At 33.9% G+C, this 22,556-nt stretch overlaps 1 protein-coding gene across 1 annotated transcript; it reads right to left on the reverse strand.

Moving 5' to 3' along the window:
* Nucleotides 1-8,269: 8,269 nt before the first annotated feature.
* LOC127835210 (uncharacterized) lies at nucleotides 8,270-14,916 on the reverse strand. Its single transcript, XM_052361532.1, has 2 exons — nucleotides 14,797-14,916; nucleotides 8,270-9,748 (listed from the first exon to the last, which is right to left on the reverse strand). Exons 1-2 carry the CDS (start codon nucleotides 14,841-14,843, stop codon nucleotides 8,545-8,547), a joined length of 1,251 nt encoding a protein of 416 aa, XP_052217492.1. The 5' UTR covers nucleotides 14,844-14,916; the 3' UTR covers nucleotides 8,270-8,544.
* Nucleotides 14,917-22,556: the final 7,640 nt, after the last annotated feature.

A 22,556-nucleotide genomic window follows, 5' to 3' on the forward strand; every position in this document is an offset into this window, starting at 1 on the left:
TCATGAAAAAAATCAGGGTAATACATTTATAAAACGTAATTTAGCGGTTGTTGCTTGGTATAAAGCGTTTTAGCTGGACCTGAACATAATAATCATTTAAAGCTAAACACATACGACTAAGATATTTTATGCCGGTGATGCGCTGTAGATCACTTTTTTTGGATCGCAAGGACTGGTTCATGTCAACACAACGACACGAGCTTGCTTCGTGTGTTTTTAGTGAAAAGCGTTTTGACATTCAACGCGTAGTAACCCTTAATGTTTTACGTTGACTGTTTCATGCCGAATACATAAGTTTTAATGATGTGAATAGTGTTGGGATTTAGGTATTACATGTATCGTATGAAATAAGCTCACGACTGCAGTTCTCACCCAATAATGTGTCTCTTTCTGGGAAAACTGGGCTTAATGCATATGCCTAAATTGGCGTCCCAGATTAGCCTCTGGATGTCGCACAGGCTTATCAAGGACGACGCCTTTCGCTTTAATCAATGGTTCTTTTAAAGAAAGTATTATCTTAGCAAAAATTGAGTTAAGGTGGAAAGTGTCATCACAGATACTCCTGTATGGACAGCAAAAGCTAATCCGGGACACCACTTACATAAATAGCCGTTTACTCATAACGAGGGTTAAATGATTTTGCGTGGCAGTGTTTCTAGGGATACTGTATGACCTTTATCAATCTATAGTAGTATGTGAATGCTTGTTATCTTTCTATATCACACATTTTAGACACGAATAATCAGCCCTTCAAATAAAGTATTAATTGGGCGTCGTTATGGAAAACTGGGCGTCATGCAAGGTGTCAAAGTGGCGTCGTAGATAAGACCGTACTGTCCGAAGAGGCTAACCAGGAGTGACACATTCCGCTAGTAAGGTATGTTTCGTTTCAGGAAAGTCTCTTCTTATCGAAAACCCAGTTGATATGGAAATTAATTTTAAAAAAGTGAACAAGTGTTTTCTAAATTATACAAACGAACCCTTGGTGAGGATTTTCTATTTAATTGTTATTAAGACCATATACTCGTTTTTTGTGATGGAAAATACAATGCCGATGCGAAAAATACGCTGTTAATTATACAAATACAATCATTAAACAAACGCATACTGAACCATTAAGTAAAATGTATGAAAATATTTGTCGGCAACGATCCACAAATGCGCAACAGGTCGTGAATAGTTTCGGCATAGCGTGGACGTAAAATGATATCCAAAGAACTTTTTGAACTTATCCGGGACACCGCTCTAATCATTTTTAGTCCGCCTCCCCCAACAAAAAATAAATAAATACGTATTTATGTAGCTATTTTATCCCGCTTTTATAAATGCCGCCATGCAACTGTTCAAAGTGTTTACGATACACTTTCGTATGTATTTCTGTACATTCCTTTTACATCCCTATAATTGATGTGTGACGTCTCTACGCTCACACGACATCTCTACTACTTTTGTCATACACTAGAAATATTTCGCTTTATGTGAATACTCTTATAGATACTCCGCCGGATGGAATAATGTTTGTGAATGGTAAATATATCCAATTATTAACTACAAACGATCGCAATTTTGTAATCAAAGTACGGACAGTAATGGTGTAACGATGCTTTTGAAGAGGATGGATATAACATCATCAATATAAGTTTATCTACATCACCACAATTGTGTATGTGGGTACGAAAAGTTTGAATACGAAAAAAAATGGGAACGAAAATTTTGGGTACGAAAAACTTTTGCCAAAAAAAAAATGGGATACGAAAAAAAATGTGGGTATGAAAAACAATTAAGTACGAGCAAAAATTTGGGTACGAAACAAAATTTGGTACGATAAAAAATTGGGTACGACAAACAATTTTGGTCACGAAAAAACAATTTGGGGTTCGGGTAAGAAGTATCCGTGTGGAACATTCAGCGAAACTTGAAGGCGGGTTACATTTTCGATCATATCTAAATATAACTACATTTGGTTTTCCCAGCGTCACAGCGTTTAAAGTGCCACCTGGCACAATCGCACATTCCCGACCCTTTCCGTCAAACATCGGATAAGTACCTCGAAGGCAATAGTATAAATATACATTTCGGAAGCGGTATTGTGGTCCTACCAACGCGCGTCAAAATGTAAACGAAATATGTAAACAAAGTGGTAGCCTTTCTGTAAGTTAATTGAAGAAATGTTCAGAAAATGTATAAAATAAGCAATGACGATATTTTTCTCAGCCACATAATTGTTAATAGTTTGGTGATAATGAATATCACACAATTAAAGTGAAAGTTGAACTGTCAAAAATGACAACCTCTCAATCTGTTGTTTTTGCTGGCAAGAGAGGGCAAGTACACTCAATGTTTCCACATTTTTGCCATAGGCTTTGTCAATGACCATTATAGTATGGGTGGCTTTGTTATTATTTATTGCTATCAAGTAACTTCATGATTGTTTATATGTTTACACTACACAAAGCATACATTATGATTTAAATGTACTGATTGAGCTTATTATAATCTGATTACTATAGCCTGGTCAATTAAAGACTTAAATATAATTGTTTGTCCTGATTTCATGAAGACATGATACATTTATGCACAAAGAGTATCTAGATATGGGGTGATCCACAGATAAACAGTATTTTGATCTGTGTTTTGCAGGCTCTTTTTCCAAACTACACATCCAAGCAGTCAATCAAACCATTGTAACCGAGCCGCCTGGTGTGCCAACGCACCATTCGAAAAGTCAAATGCCTACATGTTAACATTTGTATGTGTTTGAAAAAATTTATAATCTTTAATGACATCATTTGACCATGAATGTCCTTGATTTCAAAATCAAGACCCTGGTCTAACACATTGGCAACATACAATTTAAACTTTTACTAGGCTTCTGAAATTATTTTTTATTGAGCTTCGTAAGGAAATCTAAATCAGGCACTGATTTTTCCTGTTTTAAAACAGTCATATATCAGTTGTGGCCTCTCGGTAATGACCATTTTTGCTTATTTGTCACAACCATAAAACTGTCCACACTTATATAATAGCAAATCTGGATTTAGGTGATCATCACTGGTACATTTACACGTTAGTTCTGTCATAAGAATGCTGGTAAAGTCAAGTCACATTTTTAAATCTAGGCCATGTCAAACTCAAAGTGTCAAATCCAAATAAAAGATGCATTTATTAATTATTGCCCCATTGTTTACTACTGCTGTGCATCTTTATATAATATAATTGATGACCATCATGTGAGAGAAAATTGACATTATCTTTGTATACCAGGTTTAGCAGCCTTTTAGATAACACAATTTGCTAGTATTCAATGTCGCTTCTGATGATCAAACCCGCAGCGCATTAACCTCCTGGAATCAAAGTCGACACTCTACCACTAGGCTTTTAGGAAGATTCTGAAAATGTTCGATCCCTCGAGAGCAACCAACAATTAAGTCAAATATTGCCGACTCGGTTTTATTGAGTTGGTTCATAACAGATAATGGAAGGTGCAACATCTCTCACGCCCCCTAGCAGCGCCTTAAGCGGTATTTAATTCTCAACACGAAAGTGCTGTTGTCATTGATCCCGATGGACCAGAAAAAACACTTGCTTAATGTTCGAAATAAAATCATTTGATTAAGAACAATTCTATTAGTTGAACCAGGTAACAGAAAAAGCGATGTCTAATAAGTATCCTATTAAACTATTTGTTATTGTTAGAAAACCGCTTTTAAGCAAACTGCTTTCAAGCGACCGCAAGCTGATTTGGATTCAAACTGGCCACACTCGCCTTAATGTCTCTTTTACTGTGACACAGTTCATTTAACTTTGAAATGATAGCAAGTACTAAAATAGAAAGAAGAAATTATACAAACCATTAATAAAAGAGTTTAAAATCAATGCTGAATTTCAGGACAGCTTGGTGATCTTCAAATCCCATATGATATGTTGATATCGGGTATCATAGTCATTCAATAAGTCACAAAATGCTCGAATAAGATTTATAAAGCATCATGTGACTTAAATTGATAACTAAAAATACCAGTATGCCAGTTTGCCGTGTCAAGCTGTCAAGATCTAGAAAGTCCTTCATTCACATCGAATATATCCTTAGAATTGCATCCATTGTTGGCATTAGCGGTGATGTGAATAAAAAACGTATATATCCTAAATGACAGTTTCTTAATAGCCAAACAAGCCGATGTATGCTGTAAGAAAGCTTTGACACGAGTGTCAACGCTCTCTAATGGGCGCGGCCATTGTCGTGTTCCAGTCACGAAACTATCGATAAATTTGAATGCGGACGGGAAAAAAGCTGCCTTTACCCGTATCAATGATAATCATGGAGGTTTTCCGATTGAAAATGTTTAGCTGACTCAATCGGACTGGCTCGGTCTTTTACATAGGTCGCCATTGTGAAGATTTGTTCACTGTATGATAACTTAGACGAGCTGCTTCGCTGAAGCAGCATCGTCAATAAAATGAATGCACTTGCGTTGTCATGAATATTACGTTTACTTTAACTTCCGACCACGTATACAAACATACACTGTTTTAACAAGATTGTGTATTGAAGGGACCTTTTCAAGTTTAGGTAAATTGACATTATAACAACAAATGTTTCAGGTTCGCAACTTTTCGTTACAGTCATAGTATTTGGGAGGAAACAGTAGTACTGAACAATGCTCTAAAATATCCATAATATGCATCTTTTGACGATTTCAAAACCTGACAATTATAAAGCGTTTAAACGCGAAACTTTTACATAATTTTGAGAGTTATGTTGTTGTCGTTATATTTTTGACACAACGCAGACTGCTTATATAAAGTATAAAATATATAACTCACTGTATGATCACGAATGACCGAGTGGTTAAAGCGTTAGACTTGTACTCCAGGGGTCAGTTGAGGGTTACTTTATTACTTTCTTTAATTGTATTCTTGTTTCTACTGGAGTTTTTTTAGAACCAATGTTTACATGCCAAAATATAAAGGTTTCTATAAAATCATATCTAGTGGATACGAATCTATGTTCTTAGTGATAGAAATTGTCTCAATAATCGCGAGGATGGAGATTGGGTTTAGCAGGCTCCGCACACTTGTATACAAAAGTATATTGGGTGTTACTAATATACATTGATTAAACGGTTTATAAAAAGTCAATGTATATTTTATAACTATATTTTCGCTTATAACAATTCATTACATTGTAATATATACGAACACGCGACTCATACTACGAGGTTAGGCGTGGTTATTCTCAGTGGGCGTTATAACAACACCAATGCCACGTCAGTTTCAACTACAACTGAAGTATTGTTTATTGTCAAAATATAAGCAAAAACCATATATAAATCTACGTTTTAATGACATATATCTTACATCGATACAAATGTGTATCTGACTTCAAGAACGAAGCCAAATAATACCCTCTGTTATCACCACACGCTCTTCAATATTAATGACACGTTTGCCCTTTTTGTCGCATGCATAAGCAAGCTACGAACGTAACGCATCTGAACAAGTGTATACACATAGTTACACGTGAACGTCGTTGTTGCGACTTTGCAAATATTTATTTGCAGCGTCTTATGCACATGTTGGCGCAAATTAAAAATCTGACCATGTACAATGCAAACTTGCATACATAAGTAAAGAAACAACAAAATAGTCCCCGAGCCAAAGTAAATAATATTTCATTAGTAACAATCAATATGACATTTAGTTATTGGTATTTCATTTAAACTTGTAAACTAACGAAATTTAGGTCAAAATAAAACAGGTCCGTGCCCAAGCGCTGTGGTATGGTGATGCTCACTGCGGTTTTCCTAACTCCGGTTCGCCTCACTCTGGCTTGCCGCACTCCTTTGAAAAAAGCTCTTGTTAATTATTACACTGTTTACCTGAGCTCCTTTAACCGTTTGACCAAATTTCAAAGTATGACTAATTTGATGGTTCACACTGTTTAAAATCTAACTTTAAGTTGTTGTAATGTTTCATTAGTTAGACTCCATTATCCCCAAGGACTTGAACTTTCCTGTAATGGAGTATTCCAGCGAACCTGTATTGCGTAAGGTTTTCTGTTAAGACATATATCATACGTCTTCCTCCAACAATCTTGTATCTACTGAGATAGCCTAAAGTAACAATTTGACTTTTGTTTGTGAAGTCTTAATGATGTTATTGTTATTGCGCATGGCGTGTTTTTGTAATGAAACGGGCCAGAGATTGTGTATAACTATTATTTTACTTTGGGATGTATAATTATATATTTCTGTTTACCAGTCCAGTATAATTTTGTTTCAAATCCGTACACAAATTCATAAAACAGTTGTCACTATGTAACCTACTAATTAAAAACATTGCTTAAATATCTACATCGCTGTTTATTGATAATATATACTACTTGATTGTATTTTGCAGTTGACATGTCGAACTGTGCAGTGGCATTAGGTTGTTAAGGTACTTTTCACAAACAGTACACTTTTATTTAACAACCAGATCACTTTATTTTTCGGTAAAATGTCCCAATCTAATTAAAAGAATACTTTAATGGGGAATATCAAGATATGACTTATTATTGAGACGCAATATTAGGCGCTCTATCAAAACATTAAATAAATATCCAAAACGCGTTTTAATGGTTTTAAGTTTTCATTAATAAATTGCATTTGATTTTATTTAACCTGCACCATCAGTAAAATTGTTAAGTCGTATGATTAAGAGACTATTACAAATTATATAGACATACTTAAAGTATTTCAGCTGAAATTCTTCCGTCATTAAGTTCAATGAATTATGCATATCAACGGCAAATAGTTATGTACAGAGGTTTGCGATGTCCTTCCTCGTCTTGCTATTGAATAATTTTAAACGCTTATGAAGGAACATAATTTATTCATGAACAAAACAATTGAATACAAATGAATATTGTTGTTGTTTGTTTAACGTCAACGTTGATTGATACAATAACGCCATAAATGTATAAAACCAACCATTGCTCGTTCTTGAAGTTCACAGTGACCAACACAATCGAATCAACGGTTCTAAATGAAACACAATAGCATGTAGTTTTTGAAGTAACTCACATATTCTAACTTCAGGTTGACAAATTACAATTCGCGTTTTTATCTATAACAATAAGACACTTTAAACATTCATGACGCTTTAACTATTTTGTTTAGACGAGCACTTAAGCTACTGTCGCGTGTTATGTTTTGTCCCATTCAATACGAATTACAAATTCTCAAATGGGTAATTAACCTTAAATTGAAACGTCACGATATGTGGCTTTGTTGAAGCATTGTCGAATGCATTGATGCAAAAAGTATTTTGTTCACAAAATGACCGCACAAAGTACACGTATAATTTACGTTTAAGGAAAAACAAACAAATACAACATTCTATAGTCGATTTGTACGCACAAGCGCAACATACATGTCTCTGAAATAATAATTTTGATCTGCGTCAAAGCCTTTAAAAGTAATTTTGACCAACAGTTTTGACAGTGTTAGCTAAAAAATCGGAAACCAATAAGTTAGAAAAGCGAGACAACATCATGGAACTGTAAAACCATGACTTGTGTGTATGAGTACCGATAAGCATGAGATTTCATGGTATTTCATCAAGCGACTTCTTGTGCACACGAATATTTGTGGATTTCGGATTGTGGAAAAATTAAAGCAACACACTTACCTGGGTCACTTCACAATGTGTTTGTGTTTAAACCTTTCCTCCATCATAAGCAATGTGAACATGACTTTTCAACCAGCATAAAACCAGAACAGCCTGCGAGCAACTCACAGTCTGTCCAGGTTTTATGGTGTTTGCTGCTTATCAGTAAGTAAGGGTTGGAAATTGAGTTTGTAATACTTGCATTTAGTAAGAAAAGTATTTAATTCAATGTAACTTTTTAAGGGACTACAAATGTGTCAAAATACGTATTTAAGTGGTAAAGAGTTAAATCATAGATCGGTTAACCCACGGAATAAACGAACATTTATATCACACGAATAACAATGATTGTACAATATGTCGCCATGGTAATGGTATTTTCAGTTGGATTGTCATTGGCGTGGTTTCATCGGTGGTACAAATTATATTAAAACAGTGATCACCGTTTACACAGAGAGAAAAAAATGGCTGCATGTTGTAATCAATGCTTTTGATATCTAAACCGCCTGATAAACACTCCCAAATTATAAGACGTTTGCATAATAGGTCCAACTACGTGTTGCTATAGTGCAAGTATATTTCGTTTTATATAAAAGCTAATTACAATTACCAGGGTTCGTTTAGTTAAATAATTTTTAATTCATCATAAAGGCACTTTCTTATTGAAAACTTTTAATAGAATGCCTAATGAAACACATTCTATTTTTATGGTGATAACGTTGTATAACTTCTTATTATAACTAATACAATACATACTAAGGGTAATGACCACATTTGAACGTTGCATTATTTAAACATGTTACTTAACATTTTGTTTTATTTTCAATGAACATTTTGTTATATTCGGTGATTATCATAAGCGTATGCCTGTTCCTCCAATTGTGAGGCTGTGTTTCATTTAATGAAGCCTGAATTCAATCTGTCGAAGTATCTTTTGTCTTCTTTGTGGTCGACTGAACTGCTGGTGTTGTCTTGCGGACGTTTGACGAAGCCATTGTATATCCTGTCGAATCGGCGCTTGTTTATATCGGTATCGTATTCATCGCTCTCGATATTAGAAATGTCGTTTTTCTTAACAAACCCGTTTGTCAAACGGTCAAAATACCGTTTGTTTTCCATGTTTAGACCGCTTACATCTCCCGTATCTTCAACCATGTTCTCTTTCTTAACGAAACCGCTGGTCAACCTGTCAAAGCCACGTTTATCATCAACTCGGGAAGCTGCATCAGTTCCTGTCAGTATGCCATTGCGTTTGATGAACCCCATATTCAATCTGTCGAAGTACCTTTTCTCATCGATATCATCGCCTTTATCAAAGGCTTCGTCGTCCTTTTTGACAAATCCAGAATTGAGTCTGTCGAAAGGTCGTTTCACAAAGCCATAGTTTAACTTGTCAAACCCACGCTTTTTGTCATCTACATTCATCTGAACTGGCTCATGAATTTCGCTTTCAGAAGGACGTTTAACAAATCCTGATGTAAGTCTATCGAACGGGCGCTTCACAAATCCAGAGCTTAATCGGTCGAACGGACGTTTCACAAAACCGGAGTTTAGTCTGTCGAATGGACGCTTTACAAACCCAGAATTCAGTCTGTCAAAACCTCGCTTGTTGTCGCTATCCTCGCCATGTACTTGACTTGTCGTATTCCTATCAGAATCATCATTTACATCACTGTTTGGATGTTTCATGGGTTTAGTTTTATATTCATTCTTCTGAACGTTAAGGTGTTGCGTGGGTATTTTATTAACATCGAACGGCGCATTGTCATGGGCTGTTGAGCGTTTCTTGCGAATAAATCCCGACGAAAGTCTGTCAAAATAACGTTTACTATATTGAGGCGAATTCTCAAGTGCTGTCCCGTCAAGTAGATCTCCCAACAGCCTGTCGTACAGGTCATTATCGAACGATTCCCGATTGGAGTCGGTGGTCTCATCGTTGTCTCGCTTTATGAAACCCATGGACAGTCTATCGAAGCCCGATGGCCCTCGCCTCTTATACTCAAACGGTGTATTGCTTGTTTGGGATTTGCGAACGGAGGCATAATTGTCAGGTTGATAGCGTGGGAAGAAGAAAGGATGATAACTAACAACGCCCGCTCTGAAAAATACACAATTTACAGTAATGAATAATCTAAACAAAATGTCACAAATACATCAACACAACGCCAACAACTATTGTCCCTACTGTTACCACTTCTATCTCTTACTGCTACCTATGAAAACAAAGTTGTTCTGATATATTGGTGATTTATGAGTTTTAATAATAATTATACTTTTTTCCTTTTTTATGCTAATTATTATTATGTGATTCAATATACCAATGCTATTTGAGCTGTTTGAGTATACGGATTGGTATATATCAGTTGCATCACACGTTTATTTATAACGTAACACTTAAATAACTTAATTGTGTTCTGTAGTATTCAAAGATGGATATATACATATAGCTACAGGCAGCATTATTTAAATTAAAATAATAAACAAGTGCATGCGATAACATAAATTATGCTTTAATCCGGTATAATCTACTTTGTAAATACATTGTGAATAGTCGTGAAAAACCTATCACTAACTATTTAAAATGTGGGTTTTGGTTGTTTTAATAAATGTCACGAGCTAAAACAAATATGTTATTCAATTATGTTCGTTTGTCATATATGTTTAAATTTAATTAATGTAAAGTATTACCTCGCTATACTTCATACGTGTTTTGCTTGTGTTTTTGCGGTACCAGATTGTGTTTAAATTACTGTAGTTATTTGAGCGAATGTCACATATGGCCTTATTATCATACTGTGAATTTTGATGATGAACGGAAACAGATCTATTGGTTAGACGTTGCCAAATGAATACACGAGCAGTTTGCTTATTATTCTTATATGAACAGTTCAGGCCTTATGTTGTAATATCGTACACATTTTGATATGGGTGATAACAGATAATGAACATGATTAACTCATGGTATTCAGATAAATTAACGTGTCTTTCTTAGAAATAGTCAATACCAACTTCGGCCATTTCTCAGTCTAGTGAACAACGAGTCAGTCTTACCGTATCTTAAGGATTAACGTGTGCAGGCTGACTGGAAGGTCACTATTATAATGAGATAACTACTTTGTGGTATGTACCATTTTTTATATTTTACCGTACATTTTATCATGTTCATTGAACGCCACAATTAAGTGCAGGGGTCTATGTTCAATTACTTGTTTTCCCTGTAGTAACATATACTTATATGTATAGACGTGTTAATTGATTGCTGAAATACCAATTAACAATTAGTTTCTTGTTAAGAACGTTGTGTTTTATTGTCTTAATGATTCGTCTGCAGAACCGATGTTAATAGAACAGTTGAACCCGACGAGGAAATATAAATGCGCATTGTGGTTCAATTTGCAGCGAATTCCCAGAAATCGTTATCCTAGAAACTGTTACTTAATGCTTGTTTAAATAGACGATATCGGAAGGGACATTTTGGCCACACAAATAACAAATATTGTGTTTTCGTACGGATTTGGATATGCCTTGATAAATCAAGATATGGGAGATAACACGTCATTTATTAATATTTACAAACAACGTTTAATTTACTGTCATACACACAATTAAAGTCGCTGTTATGATTATTAAATCTTCAAAACTCACCCAAGAGATACATTTCTCTCAAAATCCTAACACAATTTGAAACTTCTGTTTAACAATTTCGAAGTAGTAACCATAAGCTCAAGATTGGACTTGGTAGGCATTTAAAAGTACCTTTTGATTCGCGAGTATGTACATATTGTTCAAATCATGAAATCAAAATAATTGCTTGAGAATACCACGCTTTTTTATTGTAATAAATATAGAATTATTGGCCTGTGACATTTATTTACTAAATAAACTGTTCTGCTCTGTCCTGGTCTGTTCTATAACAAGACGTTAACGCAACTGCGTTATTGATATAGTTGTTAAAATGTATTTATTTTTTTGAAAATGAATACTGCAATTATGTTCAGTTATTATCATGTTTCGTGTACAACACTGATTATGTATACTTTTCATACCAAAAATGTCTTAAGACGTATATCTTTTGTATAATTAATTTTTTTATATTTGAGCGGCCAAACGATCATAAAAAAATATGAAACAAAGGACATTACGAATTTGGGAAAATGATAATGACACAGTATAATGTTTTGTTATGAGCACAAACATAAATGTACATGTTTATTTTTTTGCATAAGGTAAGCGTCAAAATAAACTTTAACTCGGTTCAGTTGACTCCATTATTCATGTCCACCACAGTGTCTCATTATCTCTGAAAACAGTTAATAAATCACTTAGACTTAACTAATAATTAAAATGCCTTCGTTACAAGTGGCCTGTTGTCAGCTGGTTACACATTGTTAACTAACAAGAGTGTAACAAGTAATAATTGTTATTATGGATTTAACTATCGGCCGGAAAACCTGGTGACATGTCGGTTTATATTTGCGTTTCAAAATTTGTCAATAGGTGACAAAAACATTACCCGGAGTCAGCAGGCCCTATATTATTTTATCTACAACATAAAGTACTCAGTTTATATCAATCTATATGAAAGACCTTGGACGACTTGTTTGTCATAACAAAAACACAACTATGAATTTGGCGAATGCAAATCGTTTATGTATTCCTGTCGTTAGGTGTGCGCATTACATTTCAGACATTTTACACGACACAAAAACTCCGTTTTATACAAATTATGTTTTTTGTAACACATTTAAATTGTCGATTAAATAACCGTTTTAATTGCATTTTAAATATTCAACGGATCAATCACCGAAATATTTAGTTGAGTGAGTTTGTATGGTTTTATTTCTCGCAATAAACGGAATGGCCAGTCAGTTCTGACCTACGAGACCTTTTTACTTAAGAAGTTATTAACTCCTTATTTCCTAATATTTAGTCAAGGCGTTTGTATTAAGGACTGCGAGGTATCGCTCGAGTTAACGAGCCACGTAAACCATATACCTGTGTTATTTTTGTACAATTAAGTAACTTTCTCTTAAAAGGCGACAGAAAACTAAATATACAACAATTCAAATATTGTTTAGTTTTTTTTTGAAAGTGCAAATCATTTGAATATATTGAACTTTATATATATTATGTACCAATTACAGATTGTTACTTAGCAATTTTGTTGTTGGACCTTTACGCTATATAAGCCTTATGTTCAAGAACAAAGAAGCTTTCATCTCTTTAGATGACATATTAATTACAGGTTCTAAGACGTCAGGAAAAACAAAGTTATTAAAGTCACATTTACTTATTTTGATCGATTATTTCAAACGAAAATGATGTCGTGTTCAATCTAGGTTAAACTACACTGTCCAAATTGGCTTTTGAGAGTTTATTAAATTAAATTTAGAGACTTGTGAATTGTCTGTTTGTGAAAAATATTTGAAATACACATCACACAATTGTGTCCACAGTTCAAATTTATAGTTTATTTATTTTAATTTTATTATGTCAACAATTTCTTATTAGTATACAGAGGCCATACTTTTACAGCTTGTACAGCATGAAACTTGGTGAATTACCTATTTGTTATTGTTCATGAAATATTGTGTTTTTTTAAACAAATATACACATAATGATTTTTGATATTGAACAATAATAGCAAAGCGTGTCTGTCATGTTCCGAAGTGTTTGTGTTAAAGGGACCTTTGCACAAATTTTGGCATGTATTAAAGTTTGCCATTACATGCTTATATCGATAAATGTAAGCATTGGATCTAAAAATCTCCAGTAAAACAAAACAATAATAAAATTAAAGAAAGAAAAGAAAGTAACCCACAACAAGGGTTCGAACAACTGACCTTTGGAGGCATGTAGTAAAAGTTTATCGCTAAGACCACGTGGTTTTAATACTTAATATAAGCAATCCATTTAGTATCACACAATACAACGTTAACAGAACTCTCCAAATATTTAGATCGTTTCGCGTTTCAATTTTCAGTTTTTTAAATCTTCAAAGATGCATATAATGGATATTTTAGAGCATAGTAAATGTTCAGTATTAGTGTTTCCTCACAAATATCATAACTACAACGAATATTTGCGAATCTGAAACATTTTTGTTAATTTTGTCAATTTACCAAAACATGCAAAGGCCCCTTTTAATCATGGATCAGTCAACCCTCAAAATCAACGAAATTGAATGTCTTACGAATAATACCGATTTTACAGTGTGTCTGACAACGAATGTCAATAATGTTTATTGGAATAATCACAGCCATGATATTGCCTTTATGTATATGTCTTTGTACAATAACAACAACACATTTAAACAAAGCCATATGTGGTTAATTTATTCACCGATACTACTAAATATTACATTAAAATTGTAATCGATGTTTGAGCATTTGTTTATCTAATCATTAGCCATGAACTGTATAATGTTGCGTTTGTGCTGTTTATTGTTTATTTACATTTAAAATATAAGGTATGAATATATATGTGTATTTAAACAGCAAATAAATACGACATAATGTTCACTGGACATGCTTCATAAGACCATGTTTAGGTATTGTCAACAACAATTTTCAATCCCGATTGTTTAAGATTGATATTTTAAATATTGTACACATGATCAAAATAGTATTATAATGATATTTTCAGCATTATTAAAACCTATTCTTAAATTCTATATAACTTGAATTAACGCTTATACTTAAATAAAACGGGTTACACATTTTCATTTCAGAAAAGGTTATCCTTTAAATGAAATCAGTGTAAATGAATGTGTGCATCATTAGACCTTATGGAAAAGCAAGAACTTGGAATTGTTTGTCGAACCCATATATCATTAAGTGATGTTTATATTTTTAGTAAAGCACACATATATGTTAGATTTAAATAAGTCATGATTTAAATTCATTTTTGTGTATTTTCTGGAATTCTATATAGTGTTTGCTATGGATATACGCAATATAAATACTATGTGTATTACAGGTATTAACAAATGATATACATATTTTATAATTGCGTAGACATATATTATAGTTACCCTTATGACATGTGCAATATTAGGGATATTTAATATATAAATGCGTCAATGTATTTTAAAATATGCATTAATAACAATGAAATATAAAATATTTAAATCAGATATTAACTTACATGCAGGAAACAAAAGATGCAAAGCGGAGTATTATCCTAAAAGTCATGACGAATCAAACACTGCAACGCGTTCTTCCAAATAATCGCTGCTTCTCCGATCGCAATGAAAATCACACAGAAAAAGTTGTACAACTGACGTCACATCTTCACGTGGAACTATCGGTGTCACTGCAGGAGCCAATGGAAATTGGCAACAAGGAATATGGGCGCGCTATTGTAGATTGGCAAGTTGGTACCGGCACCAATAATTTCTCTTTCATACCGTTATTGTTTGGACACTCTATCGCGGAGTAAAATAGGAAAATCCGCAGAGATAATTTAATCGAGCTATCCAGTAAAGTGGTTGGCAATAAAAGTACAGTCATTTTGATTAAAGCTCTAGGTAATTTACACGTCTGAAGAGGTACGGGTTGGCTACTTAACGCTCATTCAATATTTATTACAATAACCCATTCAGCTGAGACACATATACTGTTTTCATGAAATATTTACAGACAATAACTGGCATACACAACACTGCCACATAGAAAGCAAATTAACCATCAATCGTTCCTTAGATAAAACAATTTTTAACTAAACAAAACTAACCATCGAATCATACTTAATTAACAATAACATGATTGTGTATACAAATAATATATACCTAATCGGGGTAATTAATACCTAAAAGTAATGCTTATTAACTGCATTATATTTACTTCATAGCTAAAAACTGTCTTTTAAAATAAGTAGTTATACATGTTATGCGCAAACTGCATTCCATTTGGTCATTAAAAATCATTCACATGAAGAGCAAGATCATTATATTCACATACAAACATGTTCCTGATTGGAAAAAGGCATAATCAACACTAACACAATTCACAATTACCACATATAACATGGATGAATTTAACAAATAAGGTATCCACAATTGTCAAAAGTTTATAGCAATCATGTTGAAAATAAGACTATTTGAGTAGAATGAGGCTTTGCTTTGTTTTAAACAGTCAATATTTTTACTGTGTGAAAGTCCCATGGCGATTTTTTAGAGATCCGCCATTGCTTTTAAGCTATGTTCTATTCGTTGAAGAAGTATACAGCGATTTGCCTGTTTTGATGTTGGTGTCCATACAATAGTTTTTATCAAAATAAGATGCATCGACCAAATTCAACCAAATCTATCAACCCCTAGTAGGGGAGAAAAAAGTACACTTTGTAATAAGTCGCCCAGCTCCGTAAGATCATAAACAATCAATATGTTTATTACTGACCATGTTTACAAATTACTCCTGTCATATACCGATTTTTACCCGTATCACGGTTGGTCTCGTATGATTTGCTACGTGTAAGCTATATACGTTAAATATGGAATATTAACAATATAATGATTTTATTTTGTTACGTATATTATTGAATTACTCTCTATATGTAAAAAAGAAGTATTAACTATTACATGCACTGTTTATGATATTGAGTTGTTGTTAAAACATTATTTTGTGACGTATAATATTGAATGTATTACGTTACGTATAATATTGGATTCGTTTTGAGTATGTGTTACTTCTTAAAGCTACGATGTGTAGGAAAAAAGCATTACTTCTAGCTCTTGAGATGGGAGTATATATTGGTATTGTTATTATTGCATTCTTTGATAGATGCTTCGAGAACACATTCATTGGATCTTAGATGCAATGTATCTTATTGGATCTTAGTTGAAATGTATTGCCTTTGAATTCACCACATTTGATCAAAACATATTATTTGTCTTATTAAATAAGCTGACTAGAAAGCGAAAACAATATAAGGTGTAGATGCTCTTCTTTAATGCAAATCGAAACGCTACACAAGGAAATAAATATCTGTTATGATTAACATTTGTTATCTAAACATAAATGCTTCTATTGGAATCAAACTTCAATTGTTATATGCGCCTCTCGCAAGAACACTTGGAATTATTTATGTGTGTAAATAGAGAATAACAGGTAACTGCCTTATCTTTTTGTAATATATCAGGCAAGGCTTAGAATAATATAACGGCGAGGCTTGCCGGAGCGTTATTTTATTCGTGCCGAGCCTGATATAGTACAAAAAGATCAGGCAGTAACCTGTTTTTCTTTTTATCATACCACTACGTCCCCGATTTTAATGAAATAATGAAACAATCGCTAAAAAGCTGCAGTTTTAGCGGAAACGAATATGACTTTTGTCGTTTGACGTGTGAATAATGACGTCATGAGCATGCGCGCTTAATATTTGTAAACAATGTTTTTTTACTGGTCGTGTTGCATTTTGCGTTTAAATTATATTACATCTTGGTATCAAATTGTTTGTTTTGTTGAACCTAATTCGATTTTACTAAAAGTGATTACTTTATAGTTGATTCCGAGTTATATGACCATCCTCCACACATGACTGATATAAGAACGTCCTGTTGACCATGACATTAAATGATATATCAGGCAACGTGAAAGAAGGCAGATATCAATGCGGTGGTATGATACAGTGTTGTTCCAGATAAGCATGTGCAGTCCGCACAGGCTTTTTTGAAACGAAACTTTCCAGTTATATGGAATTTAACGTTTAAAATAAATCTCTTGTACCCAAATACAAAGTTTAAACGGAAAGTGTCGACCCTGATTAGCCTTTACGGACTGAGCAGGCTTCTTTTATACGGCACTTTGCACGGATCCATTTAAACAGGTTTTTCAAAACGAGGCTCATACTTGAACGGTTATCATTTTAGAGGATAAGGCCTCTCCTAAAAAAGGCACTTAAAACATCAATGCGATGAAATTCCTTAACTGCGAAAATAGTCAATACCGCACTAAGATGCAAACGTTACAATGTCTTAAAACAAACAACGCAAAATATATTAAAAGACCCAGGTAAAGAGCTTTTGATTTATCAAACAATTACCATTTACGTTTCGCAAACGAGTATTGTCTAGCATATTGAAACAGCTGAACGTGTTTGATTGGCCTTGTCAATTATTGGAACAATACATTGAAAGATCTATTGGATTGCCTTTTTCGTATTTCCCTATTGTGAGTACTGAATACAAATACACCTCTAGAATATGTTATATGAATTTGTTGAGTGAACAAAAAACTAGTTTAAAAATCAAGCAACAGCGTTCAGGAAAGTAAACGCCAATCACTTTGGCTGAGCAAATTGTATATTCACGTATACAATACTATGTTCAAATCAAAAACAAAACAGGTAAATGCCAAATGTACCAAGGGTAGCTCCAGAAGAGCCTGAACATGAGCTACACTGCTAATGAATCCACGAAGCATCTTGTGGTTTTATAGCGGACAGCAAAGCGACTAACTTGACTGCGCGCATGTGCAAGCTGGTCTGGAGTTACGATGACCGTAATGGCAAAGTACCCATTTACGCATTATGCAGTCATCTGTTTCTAGATTGTTTTATACCAGAAATGAACCGGAGCCAAACTCTTTGGTTTCCACACAGGGTGTGTACAAACTTTTTGCTAAATATATAACTGACACAAATTTTATTTCAAACCATTTCATCAACTCGCATAGGCTAACCAAGGACGACAATATTGTTTTTGCTTTTATATCATTTTTCGTTAAAAGGAGGTCTATTATAAACAAAAATTCAGTTAAAGAAGAACAGTTGTTACTGATATGCATGTGCATATGCTTTACGAACACGCATTAAGCCCTGTTGTTCCATAACAAGGTTCATACTATGAAACACCTTACTGTAAATAATTATGAACAAAAAAGTCAGCAAACCATTGCAGTACGCATATTTTAGTCCGTAAGAATGGTCAACCTCTTCCCAGAATGTTTGACTCAATATATAGCTCAGGGTCGTTCTAGTAAAACGGGGCTTAATGCAAGGGCGTCAAATTTCGTCCCAGATGAGACTGTGCATACTTATCAGGAACGATACTTTCGTTATCTATGGTATTTTTCGTTTAAAGAGCCTTCCCAGGGCATGGCTTATTAATATTCATAAGAAATCGTTTATAACAACATGTCAGAGAGGTATTTGAATTCACATTTGAAAGCTATAATTAATCATGCACAGAAACTTGATAACACGTTGTCAAAATAAAAAGTATCGAAACAATTGTCATAGATCTTAAAAACAATGTTGTGTTATTATCGATAATTTAGAGAAAAACAGATTTTCTAAACATAGGCATTTATGTAAAGGCTTGTGGAAGTGAACACGAATTTGTATACTGAGAATGCTTCTAAGGTTGCTTGTTTTCTACATTTAAAAGTATTCCTAATAACACTACTTACTAAAGGATTTTCATATAGCGTGTGACTCGAGATCACAAGTAGCAAGAGTTCACACATATTCCTATTGTAAATTCGTAAATGTAGTGTTAGTATAATATAAACAGAACGTGTCGTGCAAAGAACGTGTTTAACAACATTGCAATTGCTACATGTAGTATTATTGCGTTCAAGGCACACTACAAGACTTTAGCTTTTGCCCAGTTTAATTAATTGCCCCAAACTCTGTATAAAGATTCAAGACTGTTCATTAACAGTATTGACTCAAAAAGACAATTCAAATGTCATTTTACGACATTCCTTAAGTACAAATTTACGATATTCCATCATGGTAAGTTGATGCGGGAAAACATTGAACTAATGTGTCAGCTGAACTTCGGAGCCGGATACAACGATTTGTGAAATAACAGGTAATGTTTATGCTGACTCGTGATTAAAAAGTATGTTTGTATATGTTGCTCCAGTCATACAAATAAATGGCCTTATGCTTTATGCGACCAACATAGCGCAAGACCAGCCTGAAGATTTATTTGGAATAATAGTTGTCTTATTTATTATGCTATTGTGAATTTTACCGCAAAGCATAATATACATAGATTACAGATGAATCATGTTGAAAAATAATGTAATACTATCCTTTTTAGATTCTGGTAATTATTTGGATATTAATGTTTTATAATTACACTTCTACTGATGTACACGTGAACGATTTACTTACCGAAATCTGTATACGTCTTTTTATCCCTCTTCCTAACTTTGTATTCTTTATGATCGCAATAGTCATAGCTTTGACATGTATTATTGTCCTAAGATATACTAGTACTTTGAGTTTTGAAAGTTGAACTGCATTCATGCTCGCAGTGGAAATTAAGTACGGATAGTGGCAAATAAAATGTACCTAACAAAAAAAAAATTACTTTAAAAATCATAAAATGTAAATTGACTATTATGTTTTAAAGAATATCTGGCATACTGCAAGTAATATTGTGAATGTAGTATACAGTATTTGTATTTAAATAAGACCTTGCATACATCGACTTAATTAAAACAATTAGCAACGTTTACGTGCCATTTTCTTTTATAATAAATATCTTAACACTTAGTTGTAAACACAATTATTAGGTGTTATTTCCGATACAACTGAATTTAAATGGATTGACAAATGTGTATGATGTATCGTCGACTGTGATAAGTGTATAGCACAATGTCCATAGCTTGCTCTTCATGTGGTATCTTCACGTAATGCATTACTGTATTTGTGTTTTGTGATGAAAATTCAACATGAAATGTTGCATTGAGGCGAATATGACTATTTAATATGTGCACGAAAAACCGAAATGATTAACAGATTGGTGTTGGTTTATAAAGACAGGTTTAATTTAAATGTAATGGACCGTCTACAGTGTATTGCTTAATTTTATTTTAAATACATTTTATGGAAACCATTTGACTACAAAATGTCCTTCAATCACAAGACACGCACTCTGTAAGAAACGGCATATTGTTTAATGTCCGATCCATATTGTTGACCGATCGATGAATTAACAACAAACACATCGGAAAATGGCCTACGTAAATTGCAGTCCACATAGGCTAATCAGGGACGAAACTTTCCATGTAAACTGGATTTACGTTAAGAAATGACTTTGTTTATTACAAGGGGAAAGTGTCGTCCCTGAAAAGCCTTTGCTGACTGCACATGACGCACATTCATTTAGCAGACTTTACCCAAACCAACGCTGTTTTCATCATGTCACATACCATGTTATTACTCACGTATTTATATATATAATTATTTGCGGTTCATGCGTTAGTGGTACAGTTGGGTCTCAAGGAAACGTTACCATGACATGGACCATGGTTCGCATTATTTGTTAATCACCATGAAGCTTGAATCTGCAGCTCTTGGTGGTTCTTTTTGCATTAACGTATTAACTTTTTATTTTTGCATGCAGTTCAGGTTCTTAACAAAAGCGTCATCTATTATTTATTATTTAAAACATGTAACTGGTTTCTATTGACGGTCAGAATGGCTTCATATCGAACTAATAGTTTTGTGATATGCGCGTTAGATTGCAAAATTAGGGGCACATAGCGTACAGTCATTACGAGTTTATTATCGAAAACATATCTGATAGAATTAATGTTCAGTTCATAAGTATGATTGGCAGATATTGACTAGATATATGGACACACCAACAAAGAAATCCAATTGAACGTCCACAATTTGATAAATTGGAAAGCATGGAATGAATTAATATAATACACAAAATGTTTAGTTTGTTATATGATAAAACACAACACAATATTTTGCTTTAGTTCAAAAGTAATACCCACAAACCAACGAATATTGTCTTTGCGTGTAAAATCGATACAATTGTTGCAACAGCCATACACTCGTAGGCAATACATGCAGGGCGCTTGGACGTTCCCACCATTTAAAATGCGCTGCGATCACATGTTTCTGTTAAGACCATTATTTTGTTATCGACCTTGATAACCCGGGTTTTAAAATAATTGATATCATGTTGAAATCATATAAAACTTACTCTTGTCTAAACGTTTGATGAATTTCTTGGAATCGTTATTTTGCTTATTAATGCATTTCTGAAAGAGATGGCGACATGGTTTGTATCGTTAATATTTAAATGCAGGAACATGACTGTCTATTTATTATTTGAATAATTAAAAAACGAACTGAAAATCACAGTAATTTCGTTCCTGTCAATCGTGTTTTTCATTGGATTATTTACAAATTATTATAGTGTGATTAATACACAAATAAATAAAAAAAGTCTGTACTGTAAGAATGGTTCGTACGGTTTTAAGTTGGTTATGCGATTTGCATACACATTGGATAAATGATACATGGTCTTATAAATAGAAAAGACGCCCGAAATACGCGAGTGCTATATTTTAAGTGATGCGGTCGAAAAGCATCCCTCTAACATTAAAACGTGTTATTTCAAATGCAAAGCGAAGCCCGGAGATCGAATGCATGCCTGTGTCATCGATGCCAGCAACTTTGTTAAGTCCCTTAAAATGCCATCTGAATCCTGAACTATTTTCAAGCTCATGATAATTTGACTCCTGTTTTCGCAATCTATAGTCATCCCTGCGAACCACTTAATTTCGCGTCTATCGATATTACTCAATCGGATGGTTAAAATGCCATTCCTTGCCTTTTGCTGCTAATGAGCAAGCTCGGTGGGACACGATTGACCCAATATACAGTAATAATTTAAACGGGTAAAGGCTTATAGGAATTGGTTCAGGCAATCAGTGCATTGTAAGTGGCTTCATTCGCCCTCAGAGTCTTGTTCTGGGAAAACTGGGTTTAATGCATGAGCGTAGAGGGTCGTGCCGGATTAGCAAAAATCCAGTTTGGCGCATTGCTAATTAAGGACGATACACGTATTAATCTCAGTGATCCCTTGCTGCTTTAGTTTACGGTCCATTGGTTATTTATACAGTGGTTTCTCCAGTGTATATAACCAA

The sequence above is a fragment of the Dreissena polymorpha genome, chromosome 6, assembly GCF_020536995.1.
Source record: "Dreissena polymorpha isolate Duluth1 chromosome 6, UMN_Dpol_1.0, whole genome shotgun sequence".
NCBI classification, from domain to species: domain Eukaryota; kingdom Metazoa; phylum Mollusca; class Bivalvia; order Myida; family Dreissenidae; genus Dreissena; species Dreissena polymorpha.

What these genes read in the sequence shown, in the direction of transcription:
- LOC127835210 (XM_052361532.1), bottom strand. Translation starts at nt 14,843, where the DNA reads ATGACTTTTAGGATAATACTCCGCTTTGCATCTTTTGTTTCCTGCAT. An exon ending in GCATCTTTTGTTTCCTGCAT is followed by an intron (nt 9,749 to 14,796) that starts GTAAGTTAATAT and finishes TGTATTTTTCAG; the next exon opens with AGCGGGCGTTGTTAGTTATC.